The sequence below is a fragment of the Nicotiana tomentosiformis genome, chromosome 11 (genome assembly GCF_000390325.3).
Source record: "Nicotiana tomentosiformis chromosome 11, ASM39032v3, whole genome shotgun sequence".
Taxonomy (NCBI): Eukaryota; Viridiplantae; Streptophyta; class Magnoliopsida; order Solanales; family Solanaceae; genus Nicotiana; species Nicotiana tomentosiformis.
This window is the reverse complement of record NC_090822.1, coordinates 9,548,181-9,570,259: the sequence shown is the minus strand read 5'-3', so window position 1 is coordinate 9,570,259 and position 22,079 is coordinate 9,548,181. Positions and strand designations below refer to the sequence as shown.

Genomic DNA, 22,079 nt, shown 5'->3' with positions numbered 1-22,079 from the left:
CACAATACCCTAAAACACTCTAAAATTCAGTAATTTTGATGTAATAAGATAAAGTTAAGATCAATAATATTCTTTCATTTAATTAAAAGGAAAAAATAAACTATCAACTTATCAAATAAATAAGCAGTTGATGTCACTTATTATATAGAAATAAAAATAATTTAGAAGTTAATATTTTGCCTTTCGAGATAAATTAGATTTTTTTTAAATTAGAGGTTCTTTATATTTTCTAATGACATATAATTTCTTTTAACAAGTAAAAAAATCTGTCTTTCTTGGAACCCAACATGCTAAAATGGTCTCTTGAATTGGGACACCAATTTGAACCGCATTATTTCAAGTTTACATAGTTTTGCTTTTATTTATATACCCAATATCTCTTCTGTGTTTTATCGATGTGAAATTAGCCTTGGGTGACACAGACCATCTCATATATTCCCAAATGATATAGGAGCTTCACTGTGGAGACATAACTAGGAACAAAATTAGATGTAAGCTTTTATCTGAATGGAGAGTTCTATTCAAACAATGAATTAATCTGAAGAGTCGCAATGTCACACCAAAAATGGATACCATACACAGCCAATTCAGGAAATCTTGACATGATATCTTCAAAACTGCCACACAATGCACTCCAAGACACCAAGTAGGAATAGAATTTGGGGGGAGGGGGGGGGGGAAGCATTTGAAATTACAGTTGAAATTTTATGAAATTTTAATAGGTTTGAACACAAATTTCCTTTGAAAACACCTGATTTGAGTAAAACCAATCTCAGTTGAAATATTCCTCTAACAAAAATTTTAACATTTAAATATTGATGGCCAAACAGGTAGGACACAGGTAAACATTTTCAAGCCAGAATGTTATTCATTAATGAGTTAATGACTCATGATCCACAATGTCCACACACTGGTATATTCTTTCTCAAGACCTCTCACAAAACAAAAATGGGGGCAAAACACTGGTGAAGAACAAGATAAAGAAGAAAGAAGACACGTCACTTGCTCAAGCCTTCTAACAGTAAGCTAAAAATACGCTTAGTAGCCAAAGCTAATATGGACCAAGCTGGGGCCTGGGGATGCAACCGATACCATCTCAGTGACACTCCTGTGGAACTCGAGTTGTGTTTCTCGATTGGTTAAAGTCAAAATATGTAGTCCAGATTCATTATAATATCCTGAACGGCTGGTTTGCAGAGCTACATCGCCCAAGACTCGCTTTCTTTACCTTTGCCTTTTTGCTTGCAATTTCTTGGAAAGGGTTTGGTCCACCAAATTCAATTTTGGAGTTCCTAACCTTCTTCCTCTTCCCTCTATCATATTCCTCATCCCTGATAATATATAGGTGGGTGTCAAAAGTAGTACGAATAATATTATCTACATCAATAATAAGGGGGGACATTTGGGGGAAGAGGGCGGAGCAGCATTTTAGGGCAACATTTTATGATCTTTAAACACAAGCATGTATGTCCACATTACAGGTAGGAAATCTCACCATTCATCCCCAATGTACCCAATGCTGACACAATTTCCATTCTGTGCTTCAACACCATTCAAGGAAGGAACTTCTACGTCATCCCAACGAGCAACTGCGACAATCAAATAAGATAAGCAGCTATACTTGAGCTGATAACAGCAAAGCTCAGACTATTTAAAGCTTCAATAAAAGGAATAAAATCACAAAGCAGTATGAACTTGCAGATAAGTACTCACCACTTGACTCCAAACCCCTGGTAAGCATGTTCACCAGACCTTTCTGTGTTGTAACTCCTTTGGTCTCTTTAGCATCTGTGGACTGTTTATTGTCACTACCTTGGTTTCCTACTGATGCAGAGCTGGAACTTTTTTGTGGTTGCTTGTCATTTGCTAATACAGTGCCATTGTTCAAGACCCTCACATCATCAACTGTACTCCTCAGCAAATCGCCATTGTGTCCAGCAGTTTTCGTATCTAAACTATAAGGTTTCTCATTGGAACCAACTTTTGACTTCTTTCTCTTTCTTTCAGAATGCATTGGAGAAGAGATCAAAGTATGGGATAGCTCGGATGTAGATGGCCCAAGATCAGAGGAGACATTATTCTCATTCACGGAACTGGCATCGCAGCATTTTTTCTTTCCAATTTTATGTTTCATTCGTTTGTGTTTCTTCTTCCTGTGCAGTCCTAAGGCTGGATCTAAGATCATAAAGCTGAGATGCATCTTGGTAACACGACTCTTGAAAGACTTCTTTTTGGCTTTCAAGCAGGCCTTGTCAATAGCTTCCTTTTCGGTCGAGCTAGCCATAGTTGGTTGGCTCAGTGCTCCGGAGGATTTCGCCCCTGCTTTTCTCTGTCCAACATCATTATTAACAGCTGAATCACCGAAACTACCATTGGAGATGTCTTTTACCTGATAGGACATTTATCAATAAACAGAAGATAAAGAAAAGTTCTGTTTCTTTTCCTAGTTTGTTTGGTGGTATGCCCCCCCAACCCGGGGGGGGGGGGGGGGAGGAGGAGGATGTCATCATTGTATTTTAAGCCCAGCTAAATAAGTTCTAATTTTTTATTAGAGCAGTAGGGCAGTGCTTGATTGCAATGCACAATATTGCAACAGTAACCCATCCCCCACAACCACAGTAAAGAGGACAAAAGAAAATTCTGGAAGACCACATGTAAGCAGGAATAGATGACAAAAGAGAGGAGCATAGCACAACAATCAGAAAAAAATGCATCTATATTACCACTCGAGAGTTGGTGTTTCCCTTGCTGCACTCTTCTTGTTTGTGGAGACTTTCATTGTTTACGGTGCTAGAGCTAAATGGTATTGCAGCAGAGCAGGTTAACTCCTTGACATTGCCATTAGGTAGTGGATTAGAGTCTTTGCATCTTGTCTCCCCCTTGTTTTCAAGTCTATGAATTCCATTGGAGACTGGAGCAGTTGGATTAGCTTTAAGCAAGCATGGTCCACCCCTTGTGTCTACAACAGATGACTCATTTGCTCTTTCACCTGTTTCTTGCACTTTCGACTTTTCTTGCTGTACAGCCCCTCCAAGAGAAGAGGATCCATTAGTTACTACACCATTAACCTTTGGGGGTGCCAAACCCTTTGTCAAAGTTTCCTTTGAAACTTCTGAACATAATGTCTCCCTTTGATCTTTTGCACCAGAAAAGGAATTCACATTCTTCACATGAATTCCATTTTGAACAGTATCCTTAAATCTCTGGCTGTGATTAGAGTACATTTTGTTTCCTATGCCATTAGTAGTCACATTATCATTGCAGGCAACATCCACAGACTTCTTAGGCGCAGGAGATTTCCTATCCCGAACATAGAACAACATGTATGCCTTCTGCTCCAACACCTTTCTCTCACTCACTTGAACAACCTATAAGTACGTAGAAAAGTAGGAATATTCAGAAGCTACTCCTTACAACAATCAAAATACATTACGACATATCATTTGCTTAAGTTTTTAAAAGACCACAAAAATGAAACATCGCAAAGTGATGAAACATTTAAAAGCCGAAGAGTTGAACTCAGTTATGTGGAAAGTTTATTTGGAGATCATACTTTAGTGTCATCGTTGCCTTTTGCTAGCTGTAACCCCCAAGGACTATATGCTACCATAAGGGGAAGAAGAAAACAGGAATTTAACATGGTTTCACAACAAACTTTCTAGATTAACAAGTGTATCCTAAAAGTAATGAACAGTGAATGAACAGTCACATGCCCAGGAGAAAAGACAACAAAATGTAAATACCTGATTGTCATCAAGGGAGTACCAATTTCCACTTGAAGTGCGAACAAAGCAATAATAATGACCAGAATGGGTGCTCCAACCTGCATGAACCAGCACACCATAGAGAGTGTACTGCGATTCACCACCCTGCAAAATTAGAGGGAACCATGAGTTCCCAAAAATACAAGGAATTCAAGAAACAAAAGAAATACCAAAAAGTATCGCAGATGTGACAAAGCAGGAGAATAGGAAGTAAAGCAAGCACCACAAATCACATGCAGATTCAGCCTACTCGAATCACTTCCACCATTTGTTATGTTCAGAGAAAAGGTTCATCGGTCAAGTCTTAAACAACTACCATCCCACAAGAATATCAGCAATATTGATGAGAAAACACCTTCTCAACTACTTGACATACAATGCAATGATCCCTTGCCTTTGAAATAATAATTGTGGAAGGTTCACATTCATCCTAAACCAATTTGCCAGAACATTCACATCAATTTCATCATCCCATTTTATATGCTGCTAATTTGCTTATTTGGAGATCAATCAAACCACAAAATATATGAAATGGCCACGTTGACATGACAAATATTAGATCTGAAATAAAGGTAAAGGTGTTCCTGACTACGAGGAAAAACTAACACTTACATAGGTATCAGATACAAAATGCTTCAAGTCTAAAGTAGGCCCATAGTGAATCTTTTTATCGATCTTTTGCCCAGGGACATGTGAACCAAATCGCTTCAAGTGGATGGTTAGGACATGAGGTGCCTTGTCAATTGTTAGCCGCTTGGTAGCCTTCACTTTCTGTTTGCACTGCTGACATTGGTACTGCCTCTGACCACCATCTAATAGCTCTCGGGCAGTGAAATGCTGAAGTGCTCTCTGTAGTGAATCTGCCTTTAAAATTTCTAGACTTAAATCCAGAAACGGATCAAACTTGTCGGAGCAAAAGTTACACTGCATGCACTGCACCTGCAGATCATTTGGAAAGATACAATTGGAGGAGTCAAAGAGTTGGAAAAGGAATCAAGGAAATATCCACACGCCCAGCACAGAAAGGCTTCTTTTTTGTTGGGGGCAACTGGACAAAGTCACGGGAAAGTAAAAAATTTCTGAACTCTTCCCAAAAATTACTAGGTCTAGCATACTAACAGAAGAGCAACTGAAGATGTACCTGACTGCGAAGGCGCCCACCAAATATCTTATGGACCAAACTTTTGTCATAAGCACTAGGAGATTCACTTGGCACTCCTGAAGGTAAGCAACATTTATGCATTGACTCAAGCAGATTCACCATATATTCATGTGCATCCTCCTGTCTAGCATTTCGAAAATTCCGTGATATGCCTAACACGTAATTAAGGATTTAACTTTGATATATGTCTAAAAGCCTTCAAATGTGGAAAAAGAAGGAAAAAAGAGGTATATCCTGGAGCATAATACTGGGTACAAATCTCTAGGATAGAGAAGCAAGAATCCTGTTGCCAGCCTTCTGACAAAAGGAAATCTTTATCGTACTCTTTTTTTAATTCCCTGACTAAAAAAAGTGTGAATGGAAAAAGAACAAAAAAAGTCAAGCCACCAGACTTTGAAAAATATTGGACATCATACTTACATGATAACTCAGCAAATACTAACCAAAAGAAAAAACTTCTGAACATGACTGAAATTGCACTACTCTTGTTGAAAAGTAAGAAACGAAGAAAACAAAGAAAAAGGTAAATTAAGCATCGGAAGAAAAAGGGAATGATGGCCAGAGGAAGAACAACTTAAAATTGGCAGAGTAAAAGCGAAAGTCAGAACCTAATAACTAATACACTAGGGGGAATCGAAAGGATACATCGCAAGTTTGACACAAGATCCTTGGGTGCCAGTATTTTCCCAGTTGCTTGCAAAGCACGACTCACATGTTTTTGGATAGCACATAGAGCACAAAACCCAGCCATACGACCTTCAATATAACAATAAAACACAAGTTAACAAACATATACGCTGAAGATCCCAGTAAAACTAGATATGTCGATCCAGCCAAACAACCTTCAGTAGAACAAATATAACACGAGTTAACAAACATATATGCTGAATAAATTAAGAATCCCAGGAAAAATAGATTTGCAGAAACTGAAGTTTAGATTATGTGAACCAGCTCATATACTCGCTCATATATTCATTTATATACAAGGCGCAAAAAATGCAAAAGCTTATCTGCATAATATTGTAATTACCACTAGTCCGTTCTTGTTTTACAACTATCAATCAATCAATCACCTCGCATACCAAGTATCAGAATGAATTACCAGAATAAGTCCATATCCTTTAAATGAATTTAGACACACAGCCCTTAGCATGTATATATGTACGAGTCTATAATAGCCACTAGGCTTGGCAGTGGATATAGTTAATAATAGACAGCAGCATGAGTTTTACTTAAAGTAAGCTGAGGTTCTCTGCATCTCAAAATATACATCAATCAATTTGCATGAATGACCGTTTTTGTAGTTACCACTAGTCCGTTCTTGTTTTACAGCTATCAGAATCAATCAATCATCTTGCATACCAAGTATCAGAATGAATGACCAGAAAAAGTCCACTTCCTTTAAATGAATTTAGACACACAGCCCTTAGCATGTACAGGTCTGTAATAGCCACTAAGCTTGGCAGTGGATATAATTAAAAGACAGCAGCATGAAGTTTACGTTGAGGCTCTCTGCATCTCAAAATATACATCTGCAAGGCATTATTCAACAGCTCCACTCCAACTAAAGTTTAAACTTCTCCACGTGCAGTACACACCATTAAACTCATCTCTTGTCCAGTTTCAATTAGTTTTTACAGTACTGTTTTAAGAGGTAGGGTAAGACATTTTTAACAAACCCGGTTGACTTGTTTTGAGTGCATTTGGTACCAATTAATCTGGTGAAAGAGAAAGCTTTGAGGTATTAAATAACAAAATGACACGTATCCAGTCAAATCCAATTAATTTCAGCAACTGGCCCCAAGATCTAAGAAGAGGTCCCGACAGCACACATACATGCAATTTATCAACAAACAATCTTCCTGTAAAGATAAGTCAGACACCGGATACAAAGTAATACAGCCTCCTCATCTAAGGAGGTCAGGATGTCTAAGCCTGCTGAAAAACAAACACGCACACACTGTAGAGTGACTCACAGGAATTTTGATGCTTTCCACTTTCCAAGTATGCTGCCAAAGGCTCAGTGTATGTCAGGCACTGTAGCACAGAATTGAGGAAGCAGGTGTTCCCCAGATTTTGCAAGCCCGCTCCCTGTGACAAAGACAATGGGTCCCACAATTAAGCAGTATGGAGACTTGTAAACAAAATTTTGTCTCCAAGTGCAAAGTGATTCATCAGGTGCATCTTTGGTCAGCAAAATTTTTCAACTCAAAAAATAAATGAGGAAAAGGTAAAGCATAAAATAGTTCATTTTGTTCGGAAAAAGCTCAATATCAAATTCCAAAACCCACTTAAGAGCCACCAGAGAACAAAGAGGAATCTAAAAGTTCCTCACAAGCCATCAGCTACCATCTTGGGCTACTTGAGTATTAAAATCACATGATTAAACATCACGTAAATTAGGCCATAACAGTTTTTGTAAATGTAATAAATGTAGCAATTTGTTCGAGGCCATAATCAAAATGAGAATTATTTGAAAGGCACGGAGAATCGCTTACTAATATTGCCAACCTTCAATGCAAGTTTGCATCATTGTTTATTGACGCACTTGCTCTGCTAATTGGCTCTTTTGTTTATTGTGAATAATTCAATATTCAATTAGGCCATAATAGTAAGACAAGTACATCCATTCATTTTCAGAGTGAAAATGAAACTACAAGGAATGTGGGACATCTACATTCAACACTTCACGGACATGTAACTGATTCTTTGGGGTTCTCATGTGGAGTTTAATGCAGATTTATGATTGTGAGAATGTACTATCAAAAGTTGGCTTCGATAACATGTGAAAGGATATTGGGCGTTCAATCCAAAACCTTAAAACAATTGGTAAGGCAGTGTTATTACTAGCCAATGTTATGTCCCCTATGTCCTTTGGAATATTATGCACAGGAAGGTGAATATGTAAAGGTACAGAGTCATAATGGATGGAAGGCATTATAAAGGAGAAACCATCAACAGCTTGTCCAGCCAAGCAAATCCAAATTCCGACTCAACCTTCTCACAAATACGGCAATCTTACAGGTAAAAAGGAGCTATTAGACTATATGGCAACCACACAATAATGTGCCAAAATCAGGCCAATATAGTCATGTTGAAGTACTTGAAATATTAGTACTGAAATCAAAATAAGTATGACAAAAAAGGAGAAGACCATATCCTTCCAAAAACCAATACTCCAAGCTGTTGATATAACAACTAGATTTTGAGTACCTAAAATGAAGGGAAACGGTCAAATGTTCCCATGTACCATCCAAATTTGAGCAACTTTGCCCTCCTTTAAACTTTTGGTCTAATATTACCTAGTCGCTAGAAAAATGTCTCATTTTTTGTCCTTGACTTCTATCAGAGCTCCAGGGTGAGGGTAATTGTAAACCACGGTCAAAAGTTGGAGGGTAAATTTGGATCCTTATTCTCAAAGAATTTGGACACATATATACCCATTTCACATTGGAGCTCTGTTAATGGAAGGTGTATGAATGGACCAAAAGTGTAACTGAAGTCAAAATCAGGCAATTTGGATAGTATAATGGCAAAGTTGAACCTTTACCCTAAAAGGAATAAAGAAAATAGTTCAAATTCAGAGGACCACTAATAATGGCAAACATACTCAAAGCTAGTAAAAACCCAAAATGAAAAAAATGAGAAAACAAAAAAAAAGGAATGAGGCTTTTAAAGCTAAACATCAAAATTAAATTCAGAATAACCCAAAATTAAGCTTAACAAGACAACAACATAAGAAAAGCAAAAACGAGTATCAAATATTAACGACAACCCAACTATCAAAATCCAAGATTTCTATTAGTCCCTCATTTCAATTTATGTGATATAGGAAATAGTGTCTCATAAACTAAGATATAGGAAATAGTGTAACATAAACTGTGACATAGGAAATAGAGTCACATAATCTGGAACTGAAATATATCCTAAAACTATTATAAGCACATACACACAACCAAATAACACACACACACACACACACACACACACACACACACACACACACACACAGAGTAATGAGAAACTCACAATTCTCATAATCTTTCTGAAGGCAATACCGAAGCTCACTTCTGGATCCAACCCATTACTTTCCATCTGAGCATCACAGACCTTTTTCCCGCCCCCAACAACCAACCCGTTATCTTTACCCGTTTTCTCTGAGTTCGGGTTCAGCGTTTCCAGCTGAAACCCACCATTACTTATAAACCCACTAAAAGGCTTTCTCGCCAAATGAAACTCAATCCTCCGGTGAAACAACGACGACGTATCCGTACCCGGATCCGACCCGACAAGACCAGATAACTGTGGACCCAAATTTTCCTCCATTTGATTCATTGTAGCTATAGCCTCCCCCATTAAACCCCTCTCTTCTCACTTTTTACATAAAAATTAATCAAAATCAAGCTTTTTTACGAGAATATTTAGCTATTATATATAATCAAGTTGGGTTTTTTTCGGCTGAAATTCACTGAACAAAGATGTGAAAGAGAAGAGGGTTGAGTTTTTCGGCTATGAGAAAGAGAGGAGAGGAGCTAAAAAGAAGCTTAAAACCCTACAAGCTGAAACGCATATATATGTCTAGGCCTATATATGTCCTATCCTGTTCCGCGTCACATTGGATTTAACGAGTAAAATGCAAAGGGTTTAACGTTTGGCTTATTGGTTTTTGACACGTGTAATAACAAGGGTATTTTTGTCATTATCTGTAAAGTTTGTAGTAAATTTTGACACGTGGTAAGTAATGATAGGGAGTGATGTAGGTGTAGGGGATTCCGATTGTAGATGAGTTTTGTGCTTTTTTTGTGGTTTTGTGATGTTGAAGAAGTCAAGTAGTGGTAGAAATTGAATGTAGAGAAAAATGGACCCCAGGAAATTTTAATGTTAAAAATTAAAATCACTACCGACTAAGTATTTTATCTTTACCTAAGATTTTAGATTTTAAACTTGATATGGTTAAAACTAGAAGATAATAAAGGAATATAGTTCAAGGAAATTTTTTAATACTTCGACTTACTTTTAGTTTTGGCACGATGATAAAAGTTATTATCTTATATAAGACTAGAAAATTATAAATTTATGTCGTGAATTCCGTGCATAACAAGAATGCACTGCATTATGTGCCCTCGTCTATATTGAATTCCAAAAAGAAAAATTATTTTTTAAGTATTTATTATAGCATAAATTATGATCAAATTGAGGGATCAAGCATTTTCGCCTGTGAGAAAGAGAAGAGAGAGCTAAAGGAAGCTTGAAACTTTACAAGCTAAAACACATATATATTACTCTATATATGTGTTTACGTTGTTCCTCGCAATGAATATTTATTGTTTTTGTTAATGAGTAAATGTTGAAAGTTTTAACACAAAAATTGTACTCATCATTCATATGCGCATTTAGTTAATTAAGTGACCCTTTTTAAGTCTTCAATTGAAAAAAAAATATTCAATTAGGTGAATGACCCTTTTATTACATTAAACAATTAAAAAATATATTAAATTATTTTCTGCTACTATTTCGAATTAAAATTGATTGGTAGTTGTTAATCAACCTCCTTTCTTGGTCAATTATCAACCTATTATCGATAATCGACCATCTTTGGATTATAAACCATTTTCAAGGTCGGTTATCGACCTACAATCAATAAGTTGACCTTTTCTCTGGTTGATCATTGTTCATATTCAACCTCCTTTCTTGATCATTTATCAACTCATAGTCGTTAATCAACCTTCTTCTTAGTCAATTATGAAAAAAGCATTTGTGTGAATGACCTCCTTCTTGGTCTATTAAGATTATTTTCTTAATCTCAAACTTGGGGGGGGGGAGGGGGAATAAAGATCTTTTAATAAAATTACAACTTATACATAGGGAGCAAATTGGAAAAGTTGAAAAAGGGCAAAAAGCTCTTTGTGAAGCACATAGGCATATGGAGGAAAACAAAAGTTCCAATAGTGGCAAAACTTATAAACTCTGGTTTTTGTTTTTATTTTTGTTTTTGTTTTTGTTTATAGTACACACACATGTTGTTCGATGAAATGTTTAGTAGAAGTATCAGAATATAAAATCTATATTAGTATCACATGTTATAAACTCTAGATTTTGCGCGATGTTTTATTTTGGTTATTTATTTGTGCTTGGAAGTAGGGTGCTTATCGGACGGATTCGACGGATAATTACGCTTAACGGTTCGGTTTAACGGTAATCGAATTATAAATGTAGTAATCCGCTAGCCATCCAATAAGATAATTGGCGGATCGGATTAACAATTATTGGGTGGTTTATCGGCTAAACCAAATAGAAATTTTTTGAACAATCATTCAATCAAATACCAAATAGTTTCAAATCAATACCAAATTTTTAATACCATCTAAGACCTAACCAAATGGTATTTTTGAATTGAAGAGTCTTCAAGACTACTCATATTGTCATACACATATTAATCAAATTTTTAATACCATCAAGGCTACTCATACATACATACACGTATTAATAATTCAGATTTCGATTTTTCGACTTCTCAGTTCTCAGTTTAAGAGAGAGACGAGACTGACGACTTATCTGCCTCTGGTGGCTGCAGACAATTGAGAATTAGAAAATAGAAATTAAAGATTTAGCCATTTAGGGTTTCAATAGTACTTTATATACATAGGGGTAAAAGTATAAATATAAAATAAAAAAAAAACGGGTTAACGGTTTACCCGATAAGAAAATTGAGTAATCTGTCCCCAAACCGTTAAGCCGTTAATTATAAAATCTCAATCCGTTCACCATCCATTACCCCGATAATCTGATACCAATAAGCCATCGATTCGGTTCGGTTAACGGTTTCGGTTCGATTTTGAACAACCCTACTTGAAAGTGACAAGTATAGAAAGAATTAACCTTTATATTATATTAAAATGCTATTAAGATAAGTTCATATGATGCTGCTAAATATAAATATACTAGTCATACTATATGATTTGAAATTTGTACAATTTGGTTGAGCTTGATTTGTTCTCATTTTTGTTTCCTTCTTTTTATGGAGAGCTTATCTATAAGAAGCTTCATGGTTTCAAGTAAGCTAATTATTTTCCTTCAATGTTATGATCAAGTTCGTTTTGAATTGGCATGAAATATATTGATATCATTTATGGGTTAAAGTGTAAAGAAAGAGAAAATGGATATTATCATGAGTCTGCTGACATGAAGCTTATATACGGTTGAAATCGGGCTCGACTATTGCGCAACAGATCGGGCTCAGAACACGAAGGGTTGGAAATCGACCCCGTATCTCATCGAACCAGAACACGAGATCAGAATGTCCGTCCTCAGGAACATTAAGCCTGTAATCTCGGAATCGACCCTGACTCCGAATAAGCTTGAGGAAACATTGCTGGTATAAAACAACAGAAGACCGAAATAATGTAAGGCCGAAATATCCGCATCCGATTAGATATTTCGGTGGGAATTTTGGCATGTACCAGTAAAGAATCGACAAATCAGCAAACCAAGAGATTTTTACCTTTTTATAGAATTGTATCTAAAGTAGGACTCCCCTACTATATAAAGGGGAGTTTGATTACTTATAAAATACATTTGTAACATGCATCTAAAGGCAGTTTTACTGTTATTTATTATTATTATTATTTTGTCACTCTGTTCCAGCATCGATAAAAGCATTTTTTGGCCAAATGTGACTAACCTTTCAAGGTTGGGATAATTCAACTTGCGTGGTTTGTATTTACTTTTTCATTATTTATTTCAACTTCAATCTCATTTATCATTTTGTATCAAGTTAGATAATGTGTCCTTAAAATCACGTACAAATTCAATTGTTATCCGATTTTAAGGGTAAACAGTTTGGTGCCCACCGTGGGGCTAAGGATAATAATGGTTGTTTAGTACTAATATCTGTAACACACACTACTTTACAATTGCTCTTTGAAGTGTCTTTGATTCCAGGCTAAAACATAAAATGCCAAACTCCCAATCAGCACTCCTACATGTCGACAACGAGTCCGATCATCAAGGTGAAAATAATAATATAGCACCCGGTAACGAGGTACTGCCTGTTGATCCCATTAGAATTCCGATAGTAGATCCGATTAATGCTAATTCACATGTGGTTATCGATGCAAACTTGCCTACCGATCCCGAAAATAGCGTATGTGGTGGAGCTCGATCGGTAACTCAAAACATACAAAACATTGAAGGTGACGGAATCAGTCTACGGGTGATCTTCGAAATATTGCAGGCTCAACAGGCGGTGATAGCTCAGCTACAGAACCGAAGCTGTGCACCGAACAGGGTTGAGCCCGATCTTCCCCGAGAAGTCGCCCGCGGGGATGAACCGGTCGTAGAAAGGTCAAATGAACATGAACCGGGAGCTAACTCCAAGATCATAAAGATGCTCGAGGAGCTGACAAAACGGATAGAATCAGGAGAGAAGAAAATCGAAACTAATGACAAAAAGGTGAAAACCTACCATTCAAGGGTAGACCAAATCCCAAGAGCACCTCCGATATTGAAAGGCCTGAATTCCAGAGAATTCGTGCAAAAACCTTTTCCGCGGCTCCGAAGCCGATCCCCTAGAAATTTCGTATGCCCGAAATACCTAAGTATAACAGAACGACCGACCCAAATGATCATGTAACCTCTTATACGTGTGCCATCAAAGGGAATGACTTGGAGGACGATAAGATCGAGTCCGTTCTACTGAAAAAATTTGGGGAGATCATGTCAAAGGGACCTATGATATGGTATCACAACTTACCTCCTAATTCAATTGACTCATTTGTTATGCTTGCAGATTCCTTCGTGAAAGCACACGCTGGCTCTATCAAGATCAAGACAATGAAATCGAACCTTTTCCAAGTAAAACAGAAGGATAACGAGATGCGTAGAGAGTTCGTGTCCCGTTTTCAAATGGAACGAATGGATGTGCCACCGGTCGCTGATGATTGGGATGTTCAGGATTTCACTTAGGGACTCAATATTCGAAGTTCGGTAGCTTCACAGCAACTGAAGTAAAACACTAGAACCTGATAGAATACCCAGCCATTACTTGGGTCGACGTGCATAACCGGTATTAATCGAAAATCAGAGTCGAAGATGATCAACTCGGAGGCCATTCGGAGTATGTTTATCGTGTCAGAACCTTCGACAGACTCAAGAGAGACATTGATCGTGAACCGAGACCAAGCAGGAATCGGTATCAACCATATAATGGAGATCGGAGAAGGAGTGGGTCCGGGCGGAACTCCATGAGAAATGACCGAGGTCAGAGCAACATAGGACTCATGACCAAAAACAGTTTCGACAGGTCCATCAGACCTAGAGAAGCGCCGAGGCTATTAGAGTATAACTTTAATATCGATGTTGCCGCTATCGTATCAGCTATCAAGCGCATCAACGATACCAAACGTCCTCGACCTCTACAATCCGATCCAACCCAAAGGGATCCTAAGAAGATGTGAAAATATCATGGCACTCACGGTCACATAACAGAAGATTGTTGATAGTTGAGAGAAGTAGTAGCCCGACTATTCAACAATGAGCACCTTCGAGAATTCTTCAGCGACCAAGCCAAGAATCATTTCAGGAGTAGGGATTCTAATAAGCAAACGGAACAAGAAGAACCTCAACATGTCGTTAACATGATCACCGGTGGGTCGATATCCCACACGGGCCAATGTTGAAACGCACCAAAGTATCCATTACTATGGAGAAACGAACTCGAGACTACATACCGGAAGAAAGCTTATCTTTCAACGATGAGGACGCGAAAGGGATTGTATAACCTCACAATGATGCACTGGTAATATCTGTACTCGTAAATAAAATTCGAGTAAAACGTGTGTTAATTGATCCAGGTAGCTCGGCCAACATCATTCGATCAAGAGTCATGGAGCAACTCGGTCTACAAAACCAAACCATACATGCAACTCGAGTTCTAAATGGATTTAACATGGCATGTGAAACTACTAAAGGTGAGATAACATTACCAGCAAACACCACCGGGACCATCCAAGAAATAAAGTTTTATGTGATCGAAGGAGACATGAGGTACAACGCTTTATTTGGGACGTCATGGATCCACAACATGAGGGCGGTGCCCTCGACACTGCATCAGCCACTGAAATTCCCAACACCTAGCGGAGTCAAAATAGTCTACGGTGAACAACTGACCGCAAAGGAAATGTTCGCGGTCGAGGAAGTGATACCAGCATCTACAACATCGAAGGATCCGAACCAAATGGTTAAAAACGGGGCTAAATAGCAATCACTGATATCGTGCTTGGCAAATTCGGACAGATAAAGGGAAGGCGAGAATGACGATTACGGGGTTCCCAGATCTTTTATAGCCCCCGATGATTCCGATGCCACTAAATTGACGGTCGAGGAGCTGGAACAAGTCGTATTGAGAGAACACATGCCCGATCGAAAGGTATACCTGGGCACGGGGTTAAGCTCCGAGCTTAGGAAAAGACTCGTTCAATTTCTTATAACTAACGAAGATTGTTTCTCTTGGTCCCACTTTGACATGACAGGGATCCCACCGGAGATAACCACTCACAAGCTAAGTCTAGACCCAAAGTTTCACCCGGTCAAATAGAAGAGGAGACCCAGTCTGATATCCCAACTTCTACATTCGATGCTGAAACCTGTCGAATCAAGTCCGATTAACCTCAAATTTTGCACATAAGTCATAAATTACATAACGGACCTATGAAAATTTTCAGAACTGGATTCCGACCCCGATATCAAAAAGTCAACTCCCCGGTCAAACTTCAAAACTTAAAATTTCTCTTTTCGCCATTTCAAGCCTAATTTAACTACGGACTTCCAAATAATTTTTCAGACACACTCCTAAGTCAAAAATCACCTGTCACGACCCAAAATCTCACCCGTCGTGATGGCACCTATCTCAATACGAGGCAAGCCAAAAATCTCAATAAACCACAATTTCTCTTAAGTTTGAAAATATAATATTTCAATAAAATCCATAAATCCTACAATTACCGATACAATCACTCCCAAAACCTGGTGTCACTGAGTACATGAGCATCTAATCTGAATATAAGTCTGGAAAATATGGTCTATAATAGTCCGAGACCAAATATAATAAACAAGGAGATAGGGAAGAAGAGACAAGGTCTGCGAAATATGGCAGCTACCTCTGAATCTCCAAAAAAATTAACTGTGCGAGAGAATCAACACCCGCTATGACCGAGAACACCTGGATCTGCACACGAAGTACATGGTGTAGTATGAGTATAACCAACTCAGTAAGTAACAATAATAAATAAATAACTGAAGATAGTGACGAGATACACAACTACAATTCATATTCAGTAGTTCCATCAAAGAATAGACATGCTTTCAAATTTGGCAGTTTAATGTCAAATCAATTTTTATATAGTTCATGTTCATGTAGTTCGTATATAAAATCTTTCAGAGATTTCACAACAATGACAGATAGCAACTACATGCAACAACAAATGGAAATCAGGTACAACCTCTCAGGACAACAATCACTCACTAGGCTCCCAACCCTCATCACTCGTTATGCTCCCAGCCCTCATCACTCACACTCAATAGGTACCCGCGCTCACTGGGGGTGTACAGACTCCGGAGGGGCTCCTACAGGCCAAGCGCTATAATCTGCACGGACAACTCATGTGCTGAGGGGCAACTCACGTGCCATAATATAAACATCTGGATCCGCGCGACCAACTCACATGCTGCACGGCCAACTCACGTGCTATAGTATAATATAAGGATCTGCACGGCCAACTCACGTGCTGTACGACCAACTCACGTGCTATAGTATCAATATCTCATAATCAGGCCATCGGCCTCACTCAGTCATAAATCTCTCTACTCTCTCGGGCTCTCAATAATCATGAAATCAACCCAAACAACAATGATATGATGTATCAATAATAATAACAGATACTGAGATAAAATATGTAAGTAAAAACTGAGACTGAGTACATATAGCATTTAGCAGGCAATTCAACAAGTACGCGACCTTTGTGGGTCCCAACAATATTATTACATAGCCAAAGCATGATTTCTAACATGATTTACAGTCAAATTTTATCAACACATAGAGAGCATATAGCTAACAACAAATTATTCAACTTTACAGTTTTTCGGGACGAACCAAGTCACAATCCTCTCGGTGCATGCCCACACGCCTGTCACCTAGCATGTGCATCACCTCCAAAATAATCACATGATACCAAAATCTGAGGTTTCATACCCTCAAACCGTGTAATTCATTATTCTGCTATGCCCTTGCCATGAGAATTGGTTTCCGAAAGCATCATATCTAGACAATATTAATTCGATTCAATCAATACCAATTATTATAATTAATTTCATAAGGAGATACTAATTTTTCAATAAAATCCGAAATTAACTCAAAATTTACCTGTGGGGACCACGTATCGAAACCCGATAAAAGTTATAAAATATGAACGCTCATCCAACAACGAGTCCAACCATATAAATTTTACCAAATTCCGACATCAACTCGACCCTCAAATCTTCAATTAAAGTCTTTGAAGATTTCTACCATTTTCAACCCAATCTTTACCCATTTGAACTCAACAATCTTTCCATAAACCTTATTGATATGTATAAATAATACTATTACACCCATGAATCATACTCTTAATCACCCATCTTTACCCAAATTCGAAATTGAAGACTAGGGATTAGAACCTTACCTCTTGGGTGAAGATCTTGTGATATTTTCTTGTTGGATTTCAAAGCTTGAACAAGATCTTGACGAACAAAGCAGTTGAGCTTCTTCCTCTCTCTAGAACACTCTCCCTTCTCTCTAAAAATGTCATATTTTTGCTCCAAAATGAGTCCCAAAGCCTATTTATCAAAATGGGATCGGGTTATGAAAATAGAAAAATTAACCCTTCGAAAGCAGGTCTGCGGTCGCATAATGGACCGTAGAATGGGTATGCCGACCGCAAAGTTGATCGCAAAATCGGTGCCCAGAACCGGGCTCTTCTGTTCCATTCTGCGACAAGTTTGCGGTCGCAGAAGCAATTTTGCGATCGCATAACTATTTTGCGATCGCATAATTGGTCGCAAAATTGTAGTTTTCCTGCCTTTTGGTAATTTAGTCATAACTTCCTGTAGAAATGTCCAAATGACTAACGGTTCAAAGCGTTAGAAACTAGACTCAAATATATTTCATTTGATAGGTCATACATCATATAACACTTCGTATCATGAGAGTTATGCGCATTTGAAGTTTTGCCTTGTGCGAACTCACTTGAACTTTAGTATATTATGAAATTTCTAACTTGTACATTCGATGTCGAAACCTATCGAATCAAGTCCGATTAACCTCAAATTTTGCACACGAGTCATAAATGACATAACGAACCTATTCTAATTTCCGGAATCGGATTCCAACCCAGATACCAAAAAGTCAACCCCGGTCAAACTTTCCAAAAATTCAACTTTCGCAATTTCAAGCCTAATTCTACTACGGACCTCCAAATAATTTTTCGGGCACGCTCCTAAGTCCATAATCACCATACAGAGCTATTGGAATCATCAAAACTCTATTCCAGGGTCGTTTACACATAAATCAACATTCGGTCAACTATTTCAACTTAATCTTTCAATGTGAAATTCATTCTTCCAAGCTAACTCCGAAATACCTTAAAACTAAAACCGATAATTCACACAAGTCATCATACCTCGTACTATGCAAGACCTCAAATAGTTGAAAGGAGAGTAAATGCTCAAAATGATCGGTCGGGTCGTTATAATCTCCCCCACTTAAACATGCGTTCGTCCTCGAACGTGCCAATAGTTATTCCTAAGCCTTTAAATCACTATTCCATCTTACCACGCACGTATCCGGGGGTGATCCCACATCACCCTATTCCACATAGGTCCGACAACACAATACAACTGAAAATCCTTAATTTAACCTTAGCCCAAAAACCTTGGAATTCAATTCCCAACCTTCAGAATTTCTTTTCAAGACACGAATCTTACATTTACACACTGTATGAGTGTGAACAAGCTACATCGAGCTATAACTATAATCAAGGATATAATCACCCAGCATATTACACAACTCGCCCGCTCGTAGCACCATTCCTGATCACAATAACTACTTCAAACCAACCAAGTACTAGTATAAAACCCCACATTCAACAGAACCTCATTCCAAAACCTTCGTACACTGCCAAAGATGAAAGAAAAAATCAAAAGCTCATAATCACTAATCAGATCAACTAGTCATGGAGCTCTCTCGCCCCAACCAGAACCACAATCCTCTCCTAAGCCGACTTTCAATATTATCCTCCCGAATATACCATAATCAAGCCTCATAACACCCATTCTAGGTCCAACGACTTTATTTTATTAAACGCAACTATCCCACAAATACGCCACATCGATATAACTTAAGCCACCACTGCGCACTCCGTGTACCCAAATATGGGAAATGTCTCAAGGAAGAGAACCGTATTGTAAGAAAGCTTATCTTTCAACGATGAGGACGCGAAAGGGATTGTATAACCTCACAATGATGCACTGGTAATATCTGTACTCGTAAATAAAATTCGAGTAAAACGTGTGTTAATTGATCCAGGTAGCTCGGCCAACATCATTCGATCAAGAGTCATGGAGCAACTCGGTCTACAAAACCAAACCATACATGCAACTCGAGTTCTAAATGGATTTAACATGGCATGTGAAACTACTAAAGGTGAGATAACATTACCAGCAAACACCACCGGGACCATCCAAGAAATAAAGTTTTATGTGATCGAAGGAGACATGAGGTACAACGCTTTATTTGGGACGTCATGGATCCACAACATGAGGGCGGTGCCCTCGACACTGCATCAGCCACTGAAATTCCCAACACCTAGCGGAGTCAAAATAGTCTACGGTGAACAACTGACCGCAAAGGAAATGTTCGCGGTCGAGGAAGTGATACCAGCATCTACAACATCGAAGGATCCGAACCAAATGGTTAAAAACGGGGCTAAATAGCAATCACTGATATCGTGCTTGGCAAATTCGGACAGATAAAGGGAAGGCGAGAATGACGATTACGGGGTTCCCAGATCTTTTATAGCCCCCGATGATTCCGATGCCACTAAATTGACGGTCGAGGAGCTGGAACAAGTCGTATTGAGAGAACACATGCCCGATCGAAAGGTATACCTGGGCACGGGGTTAAGCTCCGAGCTTAGGAAAAGACTCGTTCAATTTCTTATAACTAACGAAGATTGTTTCTCTTGGTCCCACTTTGACATGACAGGGATCCCACCGGAGATAACCACTCACAAGCTAAGTCTAGACCCAAAGTTTCACCCGGTCAAATAGAAGAGGAGACCCAGTCTGATATCCCAACTTCTACATTCGATGCTGAAACCTGTCGAATCAAGTCCGATTAACCTCAAATTTTGCACATAAGTCATAAATTACATAACGGACCTATGAAAATTTTCAGAACTGGATTCCGACCCCGATATCAAAAAGTCAACTCCCCGGTCAAACTTCAAAACTTAAAATTTCTCTTTTCGCCATTTCAAGCCTAATTTAACTACGGACTTCCAAATAATTTTTCAGACACACTCCTAAGTCAAAAATCACCTGTCACGACCCAAAATCTCACCCGTCGTGATGGCACCTATCTCAATACGAGGCAAGCCAAAAATCTCAATAAACCACAATTTCTCTTAAGTTTGAAAATATAATATTTCAATAAAATCCATAAAATCCTACAATTACCGATACAATCACTCCCAAAACCTGGTGTCACTGAGTACATGAGCATCTAATCTGAATATAAGTCTGGAAAATATGGTCTATAATAGTCCGAGACCAAATATAATAAACAAGGAGATAGGGAAGAAGAGACAAGGTCTGCGAAATATGGCAGCTACCTCTGAATCTCCAAAAAAATTAACTGTGCGAGAGAATCAACACCCGCTATGACCGAGAACACCTGGATCTGCACACGAAGTACATGGTGTAGTATGAGTATAACCAACTCAGTAAGTAACAATAATAAATAAATAACTGAAGATAGTGACGAGATACACAACTACAATTCATATTCAGTAGTTCCATCAAAGAATAGACATGCTTTCAAATTTGGCAGTTTAATGTCAAATCAATTTTTATATAGTTCATGTTCATGTAGTTCGTATATAAAATCTTTCAGAGATTTCACAACAATGACAGATAGCAACTACATGCAACAACAAATGGAAATCAGGTACAACCTCTCAGGACAACAATCACTCACTAGGCTCCCAACCCTCATCACTCGTTATGCTCCCAGCCCTCATCACTCACACTCAATAGGTACCCGCGCTCACTGGGGGTGTACAGACTCCGGAGGGGCTCCTACAGGCCAAGCGCTATAATCTGCACGGACAACTCACGTGCTGCACGGACAACTCATGTGCTGAGGGGCAACTCACGTGCCATAATATAAACATCTGGATCCGCGCGACCAACTCACATGCTGCACGGCCAACTCACGTGCTATAGTATAATATAAGGATCTGCACGGCCAACTCACGTGCTGTACGACCAACTCACGTGCTATAGTATCAATATCTCATAATCAGGCCATCGGCCTCACTCAGTCATAAATCTCTCTACTCTCTCGGGCTCTCAATAATCATGAAATCAACCCAAACAACAATGATATGATGTATCAATAATAATAACAGATACTGAGATAAAATATGTAAGTAAAAACTGAGACTGAGTACATATAGCATTTAGCAGGCAATTCAACAAGTACGCGACCTTTGTGGGTCCCAACAATATTATTACATAGCCAAAGCATGATTTCTAACATGATTTACAGTCAAATTTTATCAACACATAGAGAGCATATAGCTAACAACAAATTATTCAACTTTACAGTTTTTCGGGACGAACCAAGTCACAATCCTCTCGGTGCATGCCCACACGCCTGTCACCTAGCATGTGCATCACCTCCAAAATAATCACATGATACCAAAATCTGAGGTTTCATACCCTCAAACCGTGTAATTCATTATTCTGCTATGCCCTTGCCATGAGAATTGGTTTCCGAAAGCATCATATCTAGACAATATTAATTCGATTCAATCAATACCAATTATTATAATTAATTT

The 22,079-nt window shown here is 38.3% G+C and overlaps 1 protein-coding gene and 1 non-coding gene across 3 annotated transcripts; both read right to left on the bottom strand.

Moving 5' to 3' along the window:
- Nucleotides 1-842: 842 nt before the first annotated feature.
- LOC104114538 (ubiquitin carboxyl-terminal hydrolase 23) lies at nt 843-9,487 on the bottom strand. 2 transcript variants are annotated; one of them, XM_009625007.4, is made up of 10 exons: nt 8,956-9,487; nt 6,903-7,017; nt 5,572-5,682; nt 4,906-5,078; nt 4,377-4,703; nt 3,744-3,869; nt 2,724-3,368; nt 1,714-2,389; nt 1,496-1,589; nt 843-1,331 (listed from the first exon to the last, which is right to left on the bottom strand). In XM_009625007.4, exons 1-10 carry the CDS (start codon nt 9,280-9,282, stop codon nt 1,169-1,171), a joined length of 2,757 nt encoding a protein of 918 aa, XP_009623302.1. In that variant the 5' UTR covers nt 9,283-9,487; the 3' UTR covers nt 843-1,168. The 2 variants fall into 2 exon arrangements, with proteins under 2 accessions (XP_009623302.1, XP_009623303.1); XM_009625008.4 differs by having other exon boundaries at nt 1,714-2,329.
- LOC117281063 (small nucleolar RNA snoR86) lies at nt 7,357-7,480 on the bottom strand. The gene has a single exon (XR_004511661.1). It is a non-coding gene; the product is annotated as a small nucleolar RNA snoR86 (small nucleolar RNA).
- Nucleotides 9,488-22,079: the final 12,592 nt, after the last annotated feature.

Coding starts and splice junctions, on each gene's coding strand:
- LOC104114538 (XM_009625007.4), bottom strand. CDS start 9,282: ATGGGGGAGGCTATAGCTACAATGAATCAAATGGAGGAAAATTTGGGT. Junction 5,079..5,571: donor TCTTGTGTCAAACTTGCGAT/GTATCCTTTCGA, acceptor ATTACGTGTTAG/GCATATCACGGAATTTTCGA. Junction 3,369..3,743: donor ACTCCCTTGATGACAATCAG/GTATTTACATTT, acceptor ACGTACTTATAG/GTTGTTCAAGTGAGTGAGAG.